Genomic DNA, 24,860 nt, shown 5'->3' with positions numbered 1-24,860 from the left:
CTCCCACCCTCCCTATCCCACCCCTCTAGGTGGTCACAAAGCATCGAGCTGACCTCCCTGTGCTATGCGGCTGCTTCCCACTAGCTATTTTTAAAACTGCATTTTGATCAACAGAATTTTCAAGCTGATTTAAAAATACAAATTCTGATATAACTCCCTAATTTAGCAATCACTTTAAAAGTTAGAAACATTTCATTTATTTTGCAAGGATTCTTTGTGAATTTTAATATTTTCTATTCTTTACCCATTTTTCTTAGAGAATAAGAAAAACTATAAACAGAAAAACGTTAAGTGTCATAATGATATAAGCAGGTATCAGATCAATCAGTTATGTTTTATTTTTTAAACAGTGTGCAATATGCATTTGCTTTTTCATTTACAGACTTTTTACTAAGTACCTACTACATGTAAGGCCCTAGGGACATAAAAAGAAGAAAGGAAATTCTTGCCCTCTAGGGGAAACTAGAAATTCTGCAATTATACAGTTCATATGGTTCTGTATGAACTGATTATGAACAAATAGAAAATATTAATTGGCACTTGTCTATATGTTCTTTCAAAGCAATTTCATGTCCTATTTACATAGTTGGTCGTCTCTCCCTTAGACTTCTGGCCCATGAGGGGCTTTTCTAGTTCTCAGCTATCACTCACTAAGTGATCAGGCCCCTGCTGGCTCTAATGTACTATAACTAGTATGTTCTACTCTACATACTAGTTGTTTTTTTTTTTTTTAATATTGCTGACTGAACACAACATTCAGCACACAGTGAAACCTTTTCTCAGCATGATCTGCACTGTCTAAAAGCAGAAAAAACAGGCTTCAGTAGATTATACTGACACATACAATTATTATGAGTGGGAAAATAGACATCTTCTCAGTGTGCCACTCTAAGGGCAATGGTTACACCCTGGCCCAGGTGTCATAAATATGTCATGATTTAGAACCTGCTGCATAAAAAAAAAAATTAAATTAAATTAAAAAAAAAAAAACATGATTTTTCAGGGACTTTTTCCACCTGATTTGATGACCTTCACTACCACCACTCTCAATGTTAATCTGGAAAAGCACTGATAATGGCTCCCAGGGAAAACCCGTACAGCCTTGTAAAGTACTCCCTGTAGTTCTGACACTGGGATACAGTGGAAAGGTAGTTTGGCCCACAATAGTTCAAATGAAAGGATTTATTATAAAAGTAATTGAAGTTCAGAAATAGACTACTTAAAAGATATATTTTTCAGATATAAGTTCAATATAATTTGTTTATTGACATAAGGAATTATAATGGACACTAACCTACATGGGCTATGTGGTAATCCCAATGTTTACTGAAAGAATTCCCTCTATTCCTGAGAAAAGGGAATGGCAAAGGAGGAATATTTGAATTCAGGAAGCTCAACCTACTAGCTCCACATTTTTTCCCCCATTTTAATCACTCAATGTTCTTCCAAATCCTTTTTTCCCTAGCCTAGCTACGATTCTGCTTCTTTCCAACTACCCCAATTCCTTGGCATTTCCTCCTTCCATCTCTCCGGAAAGAAACCACACCTCCACCTATGAAACTGCCTCTATTTTTACTCTATCCTAGTTTCCCCCTTATATCGTGTGCTTCAGTGTGAGAGCACACACTTCAAGGAACGTTTCCATCTTCTCCACACAGGCTACCTCCCACATGACTCAGGTTCCTCTCAGCATTTATTCCGCCAGTTTTATTCCTTGCTTAATTATTATTTTCTTCCTTCTCCTGTAACTCTGATCCAAATCTGGAGTTTGAGATATGGAAAGAAAGCATTCTTGCCCAAGACAATTATATTATGTTCAGGAATAAGTATGATAAGAAAGATACATGTGAGAGTATTATTAGCACATGGCCTGTGTTTGCAGGCAAGGTATAAATTACAGAAGCAGATTAAGGGAAAAAAATTAAGAAGATATATGGAAGAACTGGACAGATGTCAAGAGAAGTAATAAGATTGGACACCCTTTTCATATGCCCGTCCCCGTAATCTAAGGTAGGGGTCGGCAAGTTAGGGCCTGTGAGCCAAATCTGGCCTGTTCACCTATTTTTGTAAATACTGTGTATGGCACACAGGCATGCTCATTCATTTACATACTGCCTACGTCTGCTTTAGCACTACAGTGGCAGCAGTAGTGGGGACAGACAGCAGAGTCCACAAATATTTATCTGGCTCTTAGTGAACAGATAAGGCTTGCTGACTCCTGATCTAAAGCATCCTCTTACCTTTTCCTGAACTTACTTTCTCCCTCTATTAAGAACTAAGAGCTGTGGGACATAAATTATCATTTTTTCTCTTTAACACTGATTCTCTAGGGCTTTCCAGGTATTCTACCATATCATCTGCAAAAAGAGATAACTCAGACGTCAGCAAACTTCTTCTAAAGGCGCAGATAGTAAATGGTAGGCTTGTGGGCCTAATACTTTGCAGGCAAGATGGATGCTAAAATTAGTAGGCAAATGTATCTTCTCACAAGATACTTATTACTTACAAAGGGAAAAACAGTAATTTTATATAAAGTGGAAAACCTAACACCACCTTAACCAGATTACCAACATTAACATCATCAGTAATAAGACATCTTGACATTATATATCTCCTTACTCAATGCCATCGATTTTCCTCTTATCCTGGCTTTAAATGTATACCACAGATTCCTTTTTTTTTTTAAGAACTTTTTTTAAAAATTAATTAATTAATTTATTTTTGGCTGTGTTGGGTGTTCGTTGCTGTGCGCGGTGCAATGGGGGATACTAGTTGTGGCAAGTGGGGGCTACTCTTCGTTGTGCTGTGCGGGCTTTTCATTGTGGTGGCTTCTTTTGTTGCTGAGCACCAGCTCTAGGTGTGTGGGCTTCAGTAGTTGTGGCACGTGGGCTCAGTAGTTGTGGCTCGCGGGCTCTAGAGTGCAGGCTCAGGAGTTGCGGCGCACGGGCTTAGTTGCTCCGTGGCATGTGGGATCTACCCGGACCAGGGATCAAGCCCATGTCCCCTGCAATGGCAGGCAGATTCTTAACCACTGCACAACCAGGGAAGTCCCTATACCACAGATTCTGATATGTAGTGTTTTAACTATCATTATTATTCCTATAACTTCAGTTTGTATTTTCCCTTTCACCCAAGAGTAGTTTAATTGGAGGTTTTTAAGTTTCCAGGTGGAAGGGCCTTTGACATTTTTGTTTTTGTTAGCAATTTCTAGTTCTATTACAGTGTGATCAGACAGTGTAATATTTCTGCTTTATGGAACAACTTATATGTTTTCTTGGTGACCTGATAACTGATCAATTTTTGTGAATGTCCCAGGGGTACTTGAGCAGAAGGTGTAACCTCTATCATCAGGGTGTAGATATTGAAAAATATGCCTAAGAGCTACCTTATTGATTGTGTTGTTTGTCTTCTCTTATTCTTTGTTCACTTGAATTCAGTCTTGAACTGAGTTGTATATTAAAATCTCCAATTACTAGTGTGTTTCTTTGTCTCCTTGAATCTCTCATAGTTGTTGCTTCCTAAAGATGACTGTTGTGATTCTGGTGACTAAATATTAATAAATACTATGTCCCACTTGTGAACTGTGACACTTAACCTTAAAAAGTACCCTTCCATCTCTATAACTTTTAAAGCTTTTTTTTGGCTTGAATTCTACATTGTCTGATATCAGGATTGTTATTCTCTTCTGACCGTTTCCATTTTTCTGGTTTAGTTTTGTCCATCCCTTCCTGAAACATATTTTTTTAGGTGTATCTCTTGTATACAGCATATGTATACAGCTATATAAACCAAACTAAAAATCTTTTTCTTTTAATAGATGCCCCCATTCATATTTATTGCTATGACTGATATGTTTGGTCTTAACTCTGTCATAGTATTTTATAATTATGTGTATTTTGTCATATTGGCTATATTTCTTTCTCTACAAGATGAGTATTCTTTGTACTTTAATTTATAAACTTTTAAGAATATATATTTTAGAAGGTTTGCCTTTTTGTTCTAATGGTCACCTTTGGACATTTACCTTTTTAAATGCTCTTAGTCCCCTGTTTCCTTAATTAACCTTTTGCTATCGAGTTTCTCAGTTTTTTTTTTTTTTTAACACACACTGTATTTTATTTTTACAAGAGATAAATAGACTGACACCAAGCATTGTAAATGGATGACCACAACAAAAGCAACAATGATTGCAATTACCAAACACGAAACACACTCATACTATGTCATAATATTGACATTCAGTCCAGTAATCCTCCACTGTAACAGCTCCTTTACTTTGCAGTGAATATTGATTTGTATATTCTTTGCCTCTGAGTCCTTGTGGGATTTTTTTTTTTTTTTTTAAACTGAGTTTCTCAGTTTTAATTGGTATTGTTTTGCTTTTCTTCTTCAGGGACTCTAACAATACGAATGCTATTTCTTCTCTGTCTGCCTTCCATTGGCACTACTTTCTCTCTAGCCCTTTTAAATGATTTCTTTATTTTCATTCTCTTGGGGCTTTTTTCCCCCTGACTTTATTCAATGCCCTTTATTAGACTTTCATTTGCGTCTACTGTCCTTTGCACATTTTGTGATTTATTCAAGTGTGAGATATCTTTTTCTTCCATTTCTTTCCTGAGTTCAACGAACTATCATTTCATTGTTTCCTCCATCTTTTCCTTTTCTTTCTTCTCTCCCTCCCCACACCACACTCCCTCTATTTCTTAGTTTTTAAATTTCTGATCCAAGGTGGTTATCCATATCTTCAATGCAAGAACATATTCAGTTCCATCTGGGGTTCTGTCTTATAATTTTCTTCTTCATAGTTGTTTATTCCTGACAGGAAATTTCCTTAGTAAATATGTATTAGATTTTCTTGATTTTTTGAAATAACACTTTATGGATATTTAAAATATTTTTCTTGTTCATTTTTGTGGCATTGGAATGTTTTACAGGATTCATAGATTAACTGGTGCCCTCCTCTGTCAGTATAGCAAAGTCCAAACACTTTAGTGGATTTTTATTTGGTCAGAGGAGATATTGTGCATCTTCTGATTTTATAGTTCTCTTTTCTTATAGGTAATTAAATTTTATTTCTCCTTTTTCCCCTCTGTAATTATTCATTTATTGCCTTTCAGCTCCAAGTTCATCCTTTTTGCCTATTCTGTGAAAGTGGATCTGTGCCCTTTAACTCTTTTCCTTTGCCAGCTGGCATGGGAGTTTTGTCAGTAGAGGGCACTGGAGAGACCCTGCGGGAGGAAAGGGTTTTTCTTTGGGTTCCACTGTGCAGCTTGTCAAGCTTCTCCAGCATGTGTGGCTTTCCCCGTGCCTGTCTCCTGCAGTACACAGACAGCAGCAACCAATATCTTCCCAGAGCAACGTCTACTACCCACAAGTTTTGTATCAGAGTGTCTCTAGTGAGACACTTCCAGTAAATCGTTTTCTCTGGCACTCCAGAGGGCAGATTTCCATCAAGTTCCAGAGGGCAGATATTTCAGAGGGCAGATATTTAATGCCATATTTCTAATGGCATTGGAGCAACTTCCCTGCCATCCAAGGAGTGAGGACATACCCTCACCAACAAGGTCAGAACTCAGCCCTGGGGTGGGGACTGAGGGAGCTTTTCCTTGGATGCTTAATTCAGCCCTAGGAGTAGGAGCTGCACTTTATATTTGCTATTCCTGTATTCTTTACGGTTCTCTCTACTTTTTCAATCCCACGTTATTCCAATTTTGTGTTATAGGTAATAATTCTTTGTATCATCTTTCCCTGTTCAAATTACTATGTAGTTTCTCTCTCCTGATTGGACCCAAACAGATATGTGTTTTTCTCCTTCACCATTCAACTGACAAAGGGCATTTCTCCCTTTTTGTCTTTTTTCTTCCCCAGAAGCTACATATTTTGAATCATGAATATTTTTATCTCCCTGTAGTTTATTATCTGATCTACCTGGATACTTTTTAGTATTTTCATTCTTCAGATAGATTTAGTCTTTCTGATGTTCGTTTTAAATCAATCTTAAATCCCAGGGCTAACTTTCCTCTTCCCACAGTTTTTATTGATCTGCCTTCAGTAAGCTTTGTGGCAGGGCTGGGTGAGGCAGGAGCATAAGAGATATTACATAAGGCCTTGGGGTTTTGTTTTTTTCTCTTTTTACTTACAGTTAGTTTGATTTGGGCATCCTTTGTCTTCAAATTATGCTGAGGACATAGCTTTTATGTAGTTTTATTTTTCCTTTCTTATTATTCTATCTTATTTTAGGAAAAAACTTTGGGATATGGGAACTTAAAATGTATTCATTGACTTCAGCTACCCTGAAGTGCTATCACCTGGATTTTTGCAAGTGTGAGATTTATTTCTAACAACAATCAAAGGAGAAGGAGGACAAAAGCATTAAAGCAAGAATCAAAATTTCTACATAGGCTCCAGCTCTGTCACTAATCTTTATCTAAAGTTGGATGATTCACTCAGAGTTAGAATTATTTCCTCATTTGTAAAATGGGGTGGCTGGAATAGTGCAGTGAGCCCCAAACTCAGATAAGCATGAGAAACATCTGATGCATATGGACTTCTGTGCCATACCCCTAGACATTCTGATTCAGTAGGTCTGGGGTGAGTCCTACAAATGGGTATTTTAAACAAACATCTGTGGTGATTCTACTATAGCTAGTCAAGGTCTCATATTTAAGAATTCTTTAACTAATCAGGGATATCATCTCCAGTTATATGAATCCATGTAAGCTTTTCTGATTCAATAAGCTCTAGTGATCTCATCTCAATGTAAAAACAAAGCAATGGATTAGTGATAAAGTGTTCCAATTAGCTCATTGTATGATGATTTTTCCCTATTTACTTTTTCTTTTAAACCAACCAGAGCAGGTAAAAAAAGGGGGGGTTAGAAAAAAGGACAACCCCCCCAAAATAGAAAAACAACAAACAAAAGCAACTGTATTTAATGTATACAGAGGAAAAAAAAAATCAAGAAACAAAAACAAACAAAAAAACCCCCCAAGAAGATGGAAATACACTAACCTCTTCCTAATACACCTCAAAAATTAATCACTTTCATAAGAGGAGTAGCTACACGTTTTGTTCCCACTAAACTTAAGCACAGTGTAGTCAGAAATAATTGTGGCTTGTTCTTGTTCCGGGGTTCCATCTATTCTTTAGTAGTAAATGCAACAAATGCCCCTTCTCATTTTGAACAAAATCTACTGTACATCTAACATTAACGAGTAACACAAGCTCTAAGCTGCCATTTCACGGTATAATCTGTAAGTGCTTTCTAAGAAAAGTAAATCCAAACAAAGGCATATATAAGAGCAATGTTAATTCAAGGAAACCCATAGGCATCCCTGTGTCTTAGCATTTGGTCATCTGAGGGAACCTGGATGGCATAAAAGACATTTCTGCTAATATTGATACAACACATCTAGGAAAGACACTGATGAACCACCTGTTTAGGACATACCCGATTGCCGCAGGGGTCAAGCGGGTGTGCAGCTGAGGAGTGGTAGAAGTAGTGGTGGTGGTGAGGGAGCCATCAGTTCCAGTCTTCTCCCAGTCGAAAGGGTCACTCTCAATTACTCCAAAGGTCTTGATGCTGTTGTCAAACACGGATGCAAGAAGCTAAACCACAAAAGTAAAAAACTAGAGTAAGCCAACAGTAAACATAATCACTTCATTCTATAAGAGAAAAGCACCTCAGACTCATAAATTAGTTTAGTAGTATGACTTTTTTAAAAAGCCTGATGATACAAATAGGGGAATTTGAATAAGGATTATATATGGATGATGATATTCAATTAATATTGATTTTTCTCAGTTGAGGTACTGGTTTTTAGTTATGTAGGATAATGTATTTTTTCTTGGAAGATAAATAATGAAGCGTCATACTTAAAACCTCCTTTCTGATGGTTTGGCAAAAGGAAATGTGTATTGTATGTGTACATGTGCATTCAGTTTCAACCATGTGATCACTTTTTTGTGTGTGTCAAAAAGGGGCATATATGGTTCAACTTAAATAAGTGACCGGGTTAACAGGTGGTATATCTAGGTTAAGAGGCATATAAAAGTTCATTGTGCTGCCTTAGAATTTTTTGTGGGTTTGAAAAATTCTTAAACTGTGTGTGTGTGCACATGAATTATCAAAAAGAAATCTGCTCTATTATTTTATTTATATTATATATTATTCCATTTTTGTCTTTAAATTCCAAAAGTCTAATGTAATATTGAGAAAGATCTCATAAAGACCTTCCTTTATGTTTGACAGTATGCAACATTTTCAATTTTATGATTAAAATTGGATTAATATCTCATCATTTCTCTTACTCTATTAGTATCTTATCCTCAGAGATTCATCTTGTACATTTCCTGCCCCAGACCTGAAATCAGCACTTCTTCACTGGAGGATTTTTTACAAAGGTCTGTTTTAGGCTTTAAAGAGATTACTCTGGCTAAGAAGTGGAGAACAGATGCCATAAATAGGAGGGGGATGAGGGTGCTGGGAAGAGATGACCATTTAGGAGGCTACTGTCAACTGAGCCAGCATGGTAACAGTGGAGATGATAAGAAGTGGTAGGATTTGGACATAATTTGTAGAGCCAACAGAACTTACTGAGAGATTAGATGAAAGCTGTGAAAGTAAAGAAAGAATAAAAGAAGAATTTATATTTCTGTCCCGAGCCACTGGGTAAATGGTGGTGCCATTTACCGAGATGGAAAGCAGTGAATGTGAGGATTGGGATATTGAAAGTTTTATGGTGTTTAGGGAGGAATAGCGAATATAGATACAAATTTGAGAGTCATCAGCATATTGATATTAATGGGTATTATTTAAAGCCATATGACTAGATGATATCATCTAAGGAGAGTGGGTAACAAGGGCTAAGGCTTAGGGCACTCCAACATTTAGATGGAAAGAAGAGGTGGACTCAGCAAAAAAAATAAAAATAAAAAACGAGGAGTGGCCAGTGAGGTAGGAAACAGGTGTGTGGTGTTCTAGATACCAAGTGAAGAAACCACCTCAACAAAGGAGATGGTCAAATGCTATCAATTATAAACTATAGTTATTTTTGATTATTTAATTGATTTCACCCAGACTGTAAGCTCCATGAGGCTGGTACATGTCTGATCTTGCTCATCACTGTATCTAACCAATGCCTTATGTCTAAGAGTGCCATATTGTGATTTATATGAAATAAATATTTGGTCATTTACAGGACCAAAAATACATTTCTCATATATATTTGGTGTTTGTCCACAGTTCCTGACTCACAGCTCCCAAAACCCTTGAAATTTTCTGAGCGATAAGAGGAGTGGGAGCATTTCTTGTTATAGTATTTGATCTCTACTCCTCAGTTCCTGAAATCACTTCAGAGCCATAACGGTGAAATGGGTGTCTTGTTATTCATAACAAACCCCTTTCTACCACAACTGGGTTTATGTTAATAAGGTGACTTTTGGAAAGCACCTAAGGATGGAGGCTGGTCACCAGAGGAACCAACCATGTGATTAGAGGGTTGGAACTTTCAGTCCCACCCACACCCCTGGCCTCCAGGGGAGGGAAGAGGGGTTGGAGGTTGAATCAATTACCAGTGGTCAATGATTTAATCAATCATTCCTATATAATGAAGCCTCCATAAAAACCCAAAAGGATGGGCTTCAGAGACCTTCCAGGTTGGTGAACATGTGGAGGTACTGAGAGTGGTGCCCTTGGAGAGGGCATGGAAGCTCCACACCCTTTCCTCATACCTTGTTACATGCAGTTCTTCCATCTGGCTGCTTGAGTTATATCCTTTGTAATTAACTGGTAATCTAGGGGGAAAACTGGCTTCCCAAGGCCTATGAGCCACTCTAGCAAGTTAATCAAACCCAAGGACGGGGTCATGGCAACCTCCAATTTATAGCCAGTCAGTCAGAAGTACACATGACAACTAGGACTTGTAATTGGTATCTAAAGTGGAAGGTAGTCTTGTGGGAATGAGTCCTTAACCTGTGAAATCTGATGCTATTTATCTCTGGGTAGATGGTGTCAGAATTGAGTTAAATTTTAGGAATCCAGCTGGTGTCAGAGAATTGCTTGGTGGTGTGGGGAAAAAAAAATTGGAATTGTGGGTGCAGAACCCTTAAATAGTACTCTAAAAACAGTTCGAGAATAAATGTTTATTTGTACTAATACTTGCTGAAAGATTCACATGATCCTACCTTTTGTTTAAGTCCCCCCCTCCAAAAAAAATAATAGATGTAGAAAAGGAAACTAAAAAGCTAAAAGGAATTGGGAAAGGCATAGTTATAAAACCTCAGAATTTTTATTTTGGTCCTACTTTTGTTGACATAAGTTATCGATGTTACAGCTCAGATCTTCCCAAATTGTCAGAGGTAGAGGGCTTTAGAAAACACAAAGGATGAAAGGAAGATGGATTGAAACCCTGCACCTGAGAACTGAAACAGCAGACCTTGGACCTCTTTCCAACTCTGGAAACTGAGGTTCTCATAGGTTCCCACAGAGTGACATGTTTCTTTCCTGAAAAGTGGAGTCCCTATCCACGAGGCAGCATCTGCTCTGCTGTGTGAATACTCAGACTGCTACTGCTAATGCTCTGCCTGTACTGCGTGGCAATAGGCATGGTCCTAAACAGTTTTTATTGTCAGATGATGGAATTCTTTTCTTACATTTATCATAGTATTGTATGTCTTAGAAAATGTAGCATATGCCATTGGTCCAAAAATAAGAAACAGTTCATTACTATGATGGGGATAACTTGAGACCAGCAGCAGGAGGCAGAAGGATGGAGGGCACATGACAAAAGAAATAGAAGGAAAGCTAAAAGCACTGAAGCATTGAAGGCACCCTACTGGGAACAAATGGTCAGATGATTAGAGCTCTGCAGATACCTTAAAGAGCAAAACATTTCTAATGTAGCAGAATAATTTTCTAATTCAGGACCACGGTTGCTCTAAATCCTAAACTTCAACAGACTGGGATAGTAGAAATAGGACAAGTCAAGGCCTTTTTTTTTTTTTTTTTGGTTGGGTAACTGAATTCACCATATCACATTTGGCTAAAATAAATAATAAGACCGGAAAACTCAATTCAGTTACTCATTCAACTAGATTTCAGAATATAAATCATTAACCTTAGAAATCAAATATACATATACACATATATGTATGTATGTGTAAATAAATAAATAAAACTTGTGGTCCTCATCCTTTTTTATAGCCCAATACTACTGAGGATTAAAACACTTTCACTTTCCAATCAGAACAGGAGCTCACTGTGCAGTAATTCTCAAACTGAAAAGGAAGCAGAGCAAAATCTGAAAAAACCTTCCAGATGATTCTGACACTTCCCTCTAGGAAGACATGATCCATATCTCTCCACTGAGAATCACTGGAAATCTAGTATATATCTGACTCCTTTAATTCTTCTATTTAATAATGTATTCTTAGAAAATACAAACTTATCTAAAGAGTTCAGGTTTCTCAAATTAGGGTAACGTGCACCCTCAGGGGATGCAGCCATATGCCAGAGAGAGTTTAAAGTCATTTGATAAATGTGGCACAGCTTCCTGGAGAATTTTACTCAGAGTAAGACATTTAATATGATATTTTATAATACAATGAACACAAAGAAGTTAGAAAGCAAAATTCATAGGAACCTTTAGGATAAATCAAGAGAATACCAAGAAATTGTGGACTTATGGCTGACACTTTAAGACGGTTCCCGGACCTCTTGAGAACATGCTCATACTTTGCTGCAATAGGAGAAATTGGTGAAATAGTGTGAGAAACACTAGAAGCATAACATCATCAGGAAGGTGAATCTTCCTTGAACGGAAGTAGGGAAAGGGAGGAGGTTGGGGGAAGGAGACTGGCGGGGGGAGCGGGGGGTGGGCGGGAAGGGGAAGAAAAGAGGAGGGAGGACCTGAGGAAGATCTGGACAGACAACAATGCAATATTACTTTTTATGTGGCTACTGTTGTTGACTACTTGTGTCAATTTCCCTTCTGATTGCACTTACGAATAAGAGGTAGTTGTTTTTCTTAATTCTAATGGGATATACAATAAAATGCTTTTTCTAAAACATATTATTCAAGACACAAAAAAGTACATAAAAATCAGGTACTATGTCTGGGTAATGAGATTCTGAATTATTCGGACTTCCTATTTTCTGTAATTTCCAAACTTGTATTATGATATGTATTACTTTTAATAACAAGAAAAAATTTAACAAAAATGCATTATCTAAAATAAATTAATTGTATACATAAGCATGTGTAGTCCCAAAAATGCGTGATGCAATATCCCACCACTTGGAACATCCTTATTCTTTTTTTTTTTTTTTTTTTACTACATCTTTATTAGAGTATAATTGCTTCACAATGCTGTTAGTTTCTGTTGTACAACAAAGTGAATCAGCCACATGCATACATATATCCCCATATCCCCTCCCTCGAGCCTCGAGCCTCCCTCCCACCCTCCCTATCCCACCCCTCTAGGTCATCGCGAAGCCCGAGCTGATCTCCCTGTGCTATGTGGCTGCTTCCCACTAGCTATCTATCTTACATTTGGTAGTGTATATATGTCAATGCTACTCTCACTTCACCCCAGCTTCCCCCTCACCCCCGTGTCCTCAAGTCCATTCTCTATGTCTACATCTTTATTCCTGCCCTGCCACTGGGTTCATTAGTACCTTTTTTTTTTTTTAGATTCCATACATATGCATTAGCATACAGTATTTGTTTTTCTCTTTCTGACTTACTTCACTCTGTATTACAGGTCCATCCACCCCACTACAAATAACTCAATTTCATTTCTTTTTATGGCTGAGTAATATTCCATTGTATATATGTGCCACATCTTCTTTATCCATTCATCTGTCAATGGAACATTTAGGTTGCTTCCATGTCCTGGTTATTGTAAATAGTGCCACAATGAACACTGTGGTACATATCTCTTTTTGAATTATGGTTTTCTCAGGGTATATGCCCAGTAGTGGGATTGCTGGGTCATATGGTAGTTCTATTTTTAGTTTTTTAAGGAACCTCCACACTGTTCTCCATAGTGGTTGTATCAATTTACATTCCCACCAACAGTGCAGGAGGGTTCCCTTTTCACCACACCCTTTCTAGCATTTATTGTTTCTAGATTTTTTGATAATGGCCATTCTGACCAGTGTGAGGTGATATCTCATTGTAGTTTTGATTTGTATTTCTCTAATAATTAGTGATGTTGAGCATCTTTTCATGTGCCTCTTGGCCATCTGTATGTCTTCTTTGGTGAAATGTCTATATAGGTCTTCCACCCATTTTTTTTTTTTTTTTTTTTGATACTGCTCTCCTACACTGACTCTGGGCTTGGCCACATGACCTACTTTGCCCAACACCGCCCATTTTTTAATAGTTTGTTTTTTTGATATTGAGCTCTATGAGCTGTTTGTATATTTTGGAGATTAATCCTTTGTCCATTGATTTGTTTGCAAATATTTTCTCCAATTCTGAGGGTTGTCTTTTCGTCTTGTTTATGGTTCCCTTTGCTGTGCAAAAGCTTTTAAATTTAATTAGGTCCATCTGTTTATTTTTATTACTCTAGGAGGTAGATCAAAAAAGATCTTGCTGTGGTTTATGTCAAAGAGTGTTTTTCCTATGTTTTCCTCTAAGAGTTTTATAGTGTCTGGTCTTAACATTTAGGTCTTTAGTCCATTTGGAGTTTATTTTTGTATATGGTGTTAGGTAGTGTTCTAAGTTCATTCTTCTACAGGTAGCTGTCCAGTTTTCCCAGAACCACTTATTGAAGAGGCTGTCTTTTCTCCACTGTATGTTCGTGCCTCCTTTGTCATAAATTTGGTGACTGTATGTGCGTGGGTTTATCTCTGGGCTTTCTATCCTGTACCGTTGATCTATATTTCTGTTTTTGTGCCAGTACCATACTGTCTTGATTACTGTAGCTTTGCAGTATAGTTTGAATTTGGGAGCCTGATTACCCCAGCTCTGTTTTTCTTTCTCAAGATTGCTTTGGCTATTCGGGGGCTTTTGTGTTTCCATACGAATTGTAAAACTTTTTGTTCTCGTTCTGTGAAGAATGCCATTCGTAGTTTGATAGGGGTTGCATTGAATCTGTAGATTGCTTTGGGTAGTATAGTCATTTTCACAGTATTGATTCTTCCAATCCAAGAACATGGTCTGTTTCTCCATCTGTTTATGTCATCTTTGATTTCTTTCATCAGTGTTTTACAGTTTTCTGAGTACAAGTCTTTGCCTCCTTAGGTAGGTTTATTCCCAGGTATTTTATTCTTTTTGTTGCAATGGTAAATGGGATTGTTTCCTTAATTTCTCTTTCTGATCTTTCATTGTTAGTGTATAGAAATGCAACAGATTTCTGTGTATTAATTTTGTATCCTGTAACCTTACCAAATTCATTGATTAGTTCTAGTAGTTTTCTGGTGGCATCTTTAGGATTTTCTATGTATAGTATCATGTCATCTGCAAACAGTGACAGTTCTACTTCTTCTTTTCCAATTTGTATTCCTTTTATTTCTTTTTCTTCTCTGATTGCCGTGGCTAGGACTTCCAAAACTATGTTAAGTAAAAGTGGCGAGAGTGGACATCCTTGTCTTGTTCCTGATCTTAGTGGAAATGCTTTCAGTTTTTCACCATGGAGTATGATGTTTGATGTGGGTTTGTCATATATGGCCTTTATTATGTTGAGGTAGGTTCCCTCTATGCCCACTTTCTGGAGAGTTTTTATCATAAATCAGTGTTGAACTTTGTCAAAAGCTTTTTCTGCATCTTTGAGATGATCATATGGTTTCTATTCCTTAATCTGTTAATATGGTGTATCACATTGATTGATTTGTGTATACTGAAGAATCCTTGCCATTCCTGGGATAAATCCCACTTGGTCATGGTATATGATCCTTTTAATATGTTGTTGGATTCTGTTTGCTAGTATTTTGTTCAGGATTTTTGCATCTATGTTCATCAGTGATATTGGTCTATAATTTTCTTTTTTTGGGATATCTTTTTCTGATTTTGGTATCAGGGTGATGGTGCCCTCGTAGAATGAATTTGGGAGTGTTCCTCCCTCTGCAATTTTTTGGAAGAGTCTGAGAAGGATTGGTGTTAGCTCTTCTCTAAATATTTGATAGAATTCGCCTGTGAAGCCATCTGGTCCTGGACTTTTGTTTGTTGGAAGATTTCTAACTACAGTTTCAATTTCATTACTTGTGATAGGTCTGTTTATATTTTCTAATTCTTCCTGGTCCAGTCTTGGAAAATTGTACCTTTCCCAAATTTGTCCATTTCTTCCAGGTTGTCCATTTTATTGGCATCGAGTTGCTTGTAGTAGTCTCTTAGGATGTTTTGTATTTCTGTGGTGTCTGTTGTAACTTCTCCTTTTTCATTTCTAATTTTATTGACTTGAGTCCTCTCCCTCTTTTTCTTGAGGAGTCTCACTAACGGTTTATCAATTTTGTTTATCTTCTCAAAGAACCAGCTTTTAGTTTTACTGATCTTTACTACTGTTTTCTTTGTTTCTATTTCATTTATTTCTGCTCTGATCTTTATGATTTCTTTCCTTCTACTGACTTTGGGTTTTCTTTGTTCTTCTTTCTCTAGTTGCTTTAGGTGTAGGGTTAGATTGTTTATTTGAGATTTTTCTTGTTTCTTGAGGTGAGATTGAATTGCTATAAACTTCCCTCTTAGAACTGCTTTTGCTGCATCCCATAGGTTTTGGGTCGTCGTGTTTTCGTTGTCATTTGTTTCTGTGTATTTTTTTTATTTCTTCTTTGATTTATTCAGTGATCTCTTGGTTATTGAGTAGTGCACTGTTTAGCCTCCATGTATTCGTGTTTTTTATAGTTTTTTTCCTGTAATTGATTTCCAATCTCATAGCGTTGTGGTCAGAAAAGATGCTTGATACAATTTCAATTTTCTTAAATTTTCCGAGGCTTGATTTGTGACCCAAGATGTGATCTATCCTGGTGAATGTTCCGTGTGCACTTGAGAAGAAACTATATTCTGCCACTTTTGGGTTGAATGTTCTATAAATATCAATTAAATCTATCTGGTCTATTGGGTCATTTAAAGCTTTGTTTCCTTATATATTTTCTGTTTGGATGATCTGTCCATTGGTGTAAGTGGGGTGTTAAAAGTCCCCTACTATTATTTTGTTACTGTCGATTTCCCCTTTCATGGTTGTTAGCATTTGCCTTATGTACTGAGGTGCTCCTATGTTGGGTTCATAAACATTTATAATTGTTATATCTTCTTCTTGGATTGATCCCTTGATCATTATGTCATGTCCTTCCCTATCCCTTATAACGGTCTTTATTTTAAAGTCTATTTTATCTGATACGAGTATTGCTACTCCAGCTTTCTTTTGATTTCCATTTGCATGGAGTATCTTTTTCCATCCCTTCAATTTCAGTCTGTATATGTCCCTAGGTCTGAAGTGGGTCTCCTGTAGACAGCATATATACGGGTCTTGTTTTTGTATCCATTCAGCCAGTCTGTGTCTTTTGGTTGGGGCATTTAATCCATTTACATTCAAGGTTATTATCAATATGTATGCTCCTATTACCATTTTCTTAATTGTTTTGGTGTGTTTTTGTGGGTCTTTTTCTTCCCTTGTGTTTCCTGCCTAGAGAAGTTTCTTTAGCATTTGCTGTAAAGCTGGTTTGGTGGTGCCGAATGCTCTTAGCTTTTGCTTGTCTGAAAAGCTTTTGATTTCTCTGTTGAATCTGAATGAGATCCTTGCTGGGTAGAGTAATCTTGACTGTAGGTTTTTCTCTTTCATCACTTTAAGTATATCCTGCCACTCCCTCCTGGCCTGCAGAGTTTCTGCTGAAAAATCAGCTGATAACCTTATGGGGATTCCTTTGTATGTTATTTTTTATTTTTCCCTTTGCTGCTTTTAATATTTTTTCTTTGAATTTAATTTTTGTTATTTTGATTAATATGTATCTTGGTGTGTTTCTCCTAGGGTTTATTCTCTGTGCTTCCTGGACTTGGGTGACTATTTCCTTTCCCATGTTAGGGAAATTTTCCACTATAATCTCTTCAAATATTTTCTCAGACTCTTTCTTTTTCTCTTCTTCTTCTTGGACCCCTATAATTTGACTGTTGGTGTGTTTAGTGTTGTCCCAGAGGTCTCTGCGATTGTCTTCAATTCTTTTCATTCTTTTTTCTTTATTCTGCTCCTCGGCAGTTATTTCCACCATATTGTCTTCCAGCTCACTTATTCTTTCTTTTGCCACAGTTATTCTGTTATTGACTCCCTCTAGTGTATTTTTCATCTCAGTTATTGTGTTGTTCATCACTGTTTGTTTGTTCTTTAGTTCTTCTAGATCTTTGTTAAACATTTCTTGTATTTTCTCAATCCGTGCCGCCATTCTATTTCCAAGATTCTGGATCATCTTTACTATCATTACTCCGAATTCTTTTTCAGGTAGATTGCCTATTTCCTCTTCATTTATTTGGTCTTGTAGGTTTTTACCTTGCTCCTTCATCTGTGATATATTTTTTTGCTGTCTCTTTTTTTTTTTTTTTTTTTTGATGGGTGTGATTGTGTTCCTCTCTTACTGGTTGTTTGGCCTGAGGCTTCCAACAGTGGAGTTTGTAGGCTGTTGGGTAGAGCTGGGTCTCGGTGCCGAGATGAGGACCTCCAGGAGACCTCACTCCGATGAACAGTCCTTGGGGTCTAAGGTTCTCTGTTAGTCCAGTGGTTCGGACTCGGAGCTCCCACCGCAGGAGCTTTGGCTTGACGCCCCCCAGCTCGTGAACCAAGATCCCGCAAGCCGCATGGGGTGGCAAAAAAATAAAGAACAATAACAAAGAGTAAAAAATAAAATTAGACTAGGAAACTAACAGATATATTAGAAAGACTATGAAAAAATAAAAATATAGATGAAACAACAACCGGAAGGTAAAACAGAACCACAATAATAAAAAAAAAGGTGGAAAAAGCCTTAGCTGTGGCGGGCAGGGTCTAGGCAGGGGTGGGGTTTGGGCAGTGGGCAGGGCCTATGTTTAGGACCCACAGGGCTGGAAAAGGCCCTGGGGGGGTGTGGGGCTTAGGCTCAATGGAACAGAAGGGGTCCAGGTGTGCCTCTGGTCTCAGAGGGTGGGGAACCTGGCCTGGGAGCCCAGCAGGCTTCCTGGGCCCTAGTGGGTGAGGCAAACACCCTCTGCTCCTCTCCCACTCCTGCTCCTCTGGCTCTGGAGGGCCCCTCCCTCCTGCCTCTCCTGTTCTCCCCTAGGAGGGCCTCCCTCCTCTGCCCCCAGGATCCACGTGGCCTGGAGGGTTCTTTGGAGGGCAGGGGACCTGGCCTGGGAGCTCAGCAGGTTTCCCAGGCTCAAGTGGGCAGGGCAATACCCTTATTCTTTATAGCAATCATTCATCTGACATAGACATAATGCCTTAGGGAAGCACCCCTCCTCTTATCCTTAGCACAAATGCAATCAATAGCTTTATCATATTTATCTCCACATGAAATCCCAGTTTGCCCTTTCAAAGAAAATGCAGACAAAGTCCAGTCTTTGAAAAACAAGAACTATTTGCAATGTGATATTGAGGACTGAGAAGCCTGATTCCTTCTCAGTTAATAAATGGTAAATTAATGGATCAGTAAAGCACTTAACCAGCAGAGCACAATGACAATGCTGGCTTGGCTGATTCAAAGGTAGACTATTTACGGCAAAAAAAACTGTCTCACTTCAGTGATAAGTAGATGCAATAGAGGAAAAGAAATGCACAGGTTCTAGATTTCTCTCCTCTTCTGGGGGTTTTTTAGCAGCATTGGTAGAGGGGAAAAAAAATTACATTGCACGCATCCTTTGGAGAACAGAACCAAAAAAAGAAAGATCAAATAAAGAGAGTTAGTTGAAGAAGCTTCAGAGTTTTAGGCTGTTTTCACCACTTATAAGATACTAGGATGACTCAGGAGTGCCCCTTGGTCGGCTACCCCAGGGGACCTGAGGCAGTGTGAGGCAGCATGGTTGCTCAGCCACTGTGCTGCCTGATACCAATGTCATTTCTTCCAGGTGCTCATCAGCCCACAAGGTAAACTGGCAATGTCTAAGCTTCTCGATGCCTCCTAAAAAGCTCAATGAAAAAGGTAAGCAACATTTCCTTTTTGCCATAACAGGACAAAGCAGCATAAAGGAAATAGAAGTTCTATTAACAAAGAAGTAACATTGAGTACAATACAAGAATGAAGAAAAGTGCGATAATTATAAGCAAACGCAGTGTGTCACTGAGGTACATGTAAAACCACTTTCATTTACATGATGCTTTACAATTTACAAAACATTCTCACAATTACCTCATTAAAATCTTAACAACACTGTGGGGTAGGCATTTTCACCATTTCACAGACAAGAAAACAGGTTTAGAAAGGCCATACAAATGGTGTGTAGCAAAGCACCAACTGAAACAGCTCTTTTAAGTGCAGTGCCATTTCCGCCATGTTAGAGTTACAGCCAGTCAGCAGGTGTTGAGCTGCACCCCACAGGCCTGCAAGCCCTGTACTTGCCAAGCCTCAAGACTGAAGAAAGAGCCAAGAGACAGTGCCAGAGACATCAGTGGTTTATTAGAAAGGGAACCTTACATGTCCGCAGCAAGAGGGTCCTGGAGCAACACCCCACGGTGCATGGCAGACAGCAGGCAGGTCATGGCAGCAATCTTCACTACTAGGGGAAGAAGGAGGCTACCACTGATAGGGGAAATTGATGTCAGCTTGGCTCATCAGTTGCCAGGGAAACCAGCAACTGGGGCAAGTCCCTCACAGCCCCTCAGATTAATGACCATCAGAAGGGCTGATGTTTCCCTTTAATAAACTAGCAGGTGGAGCTGTTCTGGCCTAAGAACTAGAATAATCACAAGCTGGGCCAGGGGGCAAGGCCATTCATGTGAGCAGGGTGTAGATGAAGCAGGGACTGGTCGAGCAGGGGATGTACAGAGAGCAAGAGAACAGCCATCTTGAGTGGTCTGACCATATACCAGGCAAGGCAAAAACAGTATAAAGTTGAAATTATCCTTGAAAGCTTCTTAAGATGCCCATAAATAAAGTACAGGATAGTAGTTGTACTAGATGCAAAATAGCTAGATTTTTTTCTCCAGCATTGGGAGAGACTTCTATTTCTTCAGATGAATGTGAATGAAGCTACCTACATTTAGGGGTTATATTGTACCCCCAAAATTACTGTCCTTTTAAACATTAGAATCATAGTCAGTGCAGCCTGATTGCTGTGAATGAGAGAAAGAGGGAACAGCAGATTCACAAAGCCACACAGGGCATGGCTGAGCCAAAGGGCAAGCAGAATAACAGACACGTTAAAATTGTTCCATCTCCTGCATATGCAGCTGAATTTAAGTGAGTCAAGTAAACATGGATGTTCTGTGACTCTGCTGTATTCTACATAGTTATACCAAATACCCATTCATTGACTCAGACATACACTGAATGCCTACTACGCTGGGCGCTAGGAATGCAAGAGTGAACAAAACACAGTCTTGTCTTCAGAGAGTTTGCATTTAACAGAAGCAATAATCAGATTAAGCAGATTTCATTCAATTTGGCAAACTTTTATTAAATGCCTATCATTGTGCTAACTTCTTGAGAAAACTGAGATAAATGTGCAAGGTACTGGCTCTAATGGAATTTATCTAGTAAAGAGAGAAAACAAAGTACCGCTATAAGAGTTTAGCATAAGAAATCACTCCTGTCTGAAAGGAATCAGAGGAGACTGTGGCATCTGAGTCGGGCCTTCAATTTCACAAGACAAGCAGCGTTATGAAACACAGGCATTCCAGGCAGGACAAGCTGGAAGGAGTGCTAGGAGTCCAATTTGACTGCACTGAGGGGTACTTATGGAACACATAAGTACAACTGAGAATGAAAGGAGATAATTAAAAGACGGAAAGCAAGAATTCATCCACTTCTCTCCATCTCCACTGCTTATATCCAAGTCAAGACCATCATCATTCCTTGCCTAGGAAGACGCTATCTCCCAGCCTCCCTTGCAGTTAGAATTGAGCCAGTGTGAATGGGTTCTGGTCACAGGGGTATATGCCAAAGTGTTTAGATCACTTTCAGGCCTGGTCTGAAACCCCTAAACCATCATCCATACTTGCTCTTCCCTTTCCTGATGACTGTAAAGGCCATGGATTAAAGACAGCAGTGTCAAAATATGGGTGGAGCCTGGATGTTCAAGATACCACTTGAGAGTTGCTCAGGAGAGAGGCCCGACTTAACTACACTGTTCTGTGAGCAAAAAATAAACCTCTGTGGTGTTAAGACACTGATTTTTAAAATATTTCTTTCTTTCTAAGGCATAGCTCAGCCTCTCTCAATACCTTCCTAAGTAGTCTCTAATTCTCCTCTGCCTCATTTGAACACACACAACTACAAAAGCAATCCTCTTCAAACACAAATTGGATCACCATGCTCCTGTTTATTAGACTCCAAGGCTTCCTGTTGCACTACAATAAAATCAAACTCCTTAACAAGGCTGACAAGGCCCTGTATCACCTGGCCTCTGCCTTACTTTCCAATCTTGTCTCAAACCACTTTCTCCCCTCGTTTGCTACATTCTAGCCACTTGTCTTCTTTCCGTTCTTTTCTCACATCAGAGCCTATGCTCATGTTCTTCCTTTTGCTTGTAATCTCCTTCCTCTTGCCTTTGCTCTCCACACGGCCAATACAGTCCCATTTTTTAGGGCTCAGCTTAAATGGCAGCTTAAGCAAGAGAGACCTTCCTTCACATCTTATTTTATGGGATGTTCCCCCTTGTTTCTCTAGCTCAACCTCTTGTTCGTTTGCTTCACAAGCAGCCCATCTGTGCCTTCCGAAAATTTTAACTTTGTCATTATTAGAGTCAGGGGATCCTAAAATGGCTCTAAGTCCCCCAAAGCAAGAGGCAAGCCTGCTAAATTTTGATGTAATCTCTGTATAAATAGTCCCATTCCTAAACCTGGAAAGTATATTAACAAGATTAATGACATTTAGTTGGCTTTGGATTTCCTCGCTCATATCCTCTGATTTTAGCAATGCTGTGTCAGTGTGTGAACTGGCTGATAGACACATTTTAGTTTCAGGCTCACCAATGGTGTGTATATTTACGGGTTTCATTAGTCTTCTCAATTTGCTAAATGATGCTTAACATAATCTGACACTCTAATAAAGATACTTTTTTTGTTCTTATGTCAGGATCATGTGATCCTATTAGTTACTGACAATAATTTCTGATAATTTTTCATATAACTTTTTAGTTCTTTCCCTGCAATTTTATTAGCCACTCACGTTAGTATTTACTTAACAGTGCCTGCTGTGTTTGTGGCCACCTCTCTAAGGAAGGCATGTTGGTAAACTAGAAAGAGCTTGGGCCTTTTTGAATGAGTCAGAAATGGGTTCAGATACCACCTCTAGCACCACTAGTTTTCCCAGGCAACATGTCTAAATTAAGTTTTCGTAAGAGAGGGATAATACTACTACCCAGGTATTATTGTGACAACGCTGTGTATCCTTACTGTGATAATAATGTGTAAAGGCACCAAGGGTTCTTCTTTATCTAATCTGATGCTGCTATCTTAGTTTCCCATTAACTAGTAACAGTGTCACCTACAGGAGGAGCCTTGTGGTGGAATTCAAGGTTGATAAGATTTTCCTAGGCACCCCTCAGAAATATCTCCCTTTCTCAAAACACTTTAAAAATTTTATTTAAATTATAAGGTGGCAACAACAAGATCGAATGTTTTAATCACTATCTACATTTCTGAAAATGTTGACCCAGCACTTTTTTTAAACTTTTAATTTGAAATAATTATAGATTCATAGGAAATTGTAAAAATAGTACAAAGAAGTCTCCTTTACCCAGTTTGCCTCAACAGTAACATCTTAAATAACTAGAGTACAATATCAAAAAACAGGAAAATGACATTGCTACAACCCAGACAGTTTATCAAATTTCACCAGTTTTACATGTACTTGTGTGTGTATAGTTCTATACAATTTTATCACCAGAGAAGATTCATGGCCCAGCACTCATCTCTTATAGTTGATATACTCTTTCAAAATCTAATAACAAAAACAATCTGCAGGTTCTATATCTGAGGATTCAACCAACTAGATCAAAAATATTAAAAAATCCAGGAAGTTCCAAAAAGCAAAACTTACCAGCAACTATTTACATAGCATTTACACTATATTAGGTATTATAAGTAATGTAGAGATTACTTAAAGTATACGAGAGAATGTGCATAAGTTATATACAAATATTATGCCATTTTATATAAGGGACTTGAGAACCCATGATCCCCAGGGGTCCTGGAACCAAACCCCTGCAGATATTGAGGGCTGACTGTATTCATAATAAGATATCTGCTTTAATCTTGACTATAATTCTAACATCTTCACCTTTAGTTTAACAGACAGAAAACAGTATTTATGCACTCATGAGAGCTGATTTTTCTTATATTTCCTGAGTAGGAGATTATTAGGCAAAGTAAGATTCAATTCAATCTTCCTAACATTTGTTGAAAATTTGGGTGCCAGGCACAGTGCCAGGGTAGTATGGAATAAAAAAACAAAATAAGACATGTCTGTACCCCCGGGATTTAAAAGCCAGTAGGTAAGACAGGCATACATAAATACTAAGTATAAACTTGGGTGTAATTTCCCAAAACACCATAAAGCTTTCCAAAAGCAAGTGTCAGCCTTTATTCAACCTGAGACATGCATAAAAGATTCCCGGTAGAGAGCAAACAGCTCTCCTCTCTAGGTCTGCACATGCTGTCAGAGTGAGCACTAGCAGGTTACTGGTAATGTGCTGGCCATATGCAACTTAAAATAATGTTCTCTGGCAAGAAACTATGATGTTTAAGGATTCACAAACAGACATTCACAGTGAAAGTGGCTTTGGAAAACAGCATCATTTAACGCTTTGATTATAAAATATATTTACTTTGGTCTTGTCTCAGAATATATAAAGTTGGAGACATACTGTTATTTGACCTTTGATAACACTAGGGAAGCAGTCACACTAAGTACTGGTATGCTTGCTGTTGGAGGAGGTTTGTTGTTGTTGTTAACTACACTGGTTGTTCCATAAGGAATTTAAAATTCTGAAAGAACAGTAATTAAAGTCATATTCAGAATTCCAAACTGTAAAATTAACCATCCGTTCACAAGAACATTCAGATTCAAAGTAGAGGGGACTTCCCTGGTGGCGCAGTGGTTAAGACTCTGCGCTCCCAATGCAGGGAGTCCGGGTTTGATCCCTGGTCAGGGAACTAGATACCACACGCATGCCGCAACTAAGAGTTCACATGCCGCAACTAAGGAGCCCGCATGCCGCAACTAAGACCCGGCGCAACCACATAAATAAATAAAATAAAAATTAAAACAAACAAAGTAATTTTTCTCAAATGAAGACTGCAGCAGAGCATTGTGAGGAAAGCAAGAGACAGAAACTGCAAAGGTCAGATCGTTTTGGAACCTTACATCACATTGATACTAGTCATCAGAATACACCCGTCACTTACGCCAACATCTTTTTCCCAATTATCCTTCTCCCATCTACCTGTCCTCTGCTCCCACTCAATGCTTACGGAAAATCAGAGAGCAAAAGAGAAGCAGATTATTTATAGAATCTGTGAAACAATGAAAATGTTATGCCTGCTCTCTCTCTTCCTAAAATAGGGAAATTACTATATTTTGTTTTGTTATCAGGTGACAGAAACACAGAGATTCCCCTTAGAGATTGTCCAAATGAAAAACCTGAGAACAATATTTTGTTAATTTAAATTAAATTAATTATAGGTCTAAGTTTCAAACTTTAGCTGGTGAACATCAGTCTTCTTTAGATTGTAGGCATAAC

General features: G+C 38.3%; 1 protein-coding gene across 1 annotated transcript in view; it reads right to left on the bottom strand.

The window, feature by feature from the left end:
• TTBK2 (tau tubulin kinase 2) overlaps window positions 1-24,860 on the bottom strand; it is a 157,996-nt gene that overhangs the window by 20,352 nt on the left and 112,784 nt on the right. Inside the window, exon 10 of the mRNA XM_061182230.1 lies at window positions 7,451-7,608. Coding sequence (XP_061038213.1) covers window positions 7,451-7,608 — 158 coding nt within the window. The remainder of the gene's footprint in view (window positions 1-7,450; window positions 7,609-24,860) is intronic.

Source organism: Eubalaena glacialis, chromosome 2, assembly GCF_028564815.1.
Source record: "Eubalaena glacialis isolate mEubGla1 chromosome 2, mEubGla1.1.hap2.+ XY, whole genome shotgun sequence".
In the NCBI taxonomy this organism is placed as follows: Eukaryota; Metazoa; Chordata; class Mammalia; order Artiodactyla; family Balaenidae; genus Eubalaena; species Eubalaena glacialis.
The sequence above is the reverse complement of the archived record's forward strand: the minus strand, read 5'-3'. Positions and strand labels throughout refer to the sequence as shown.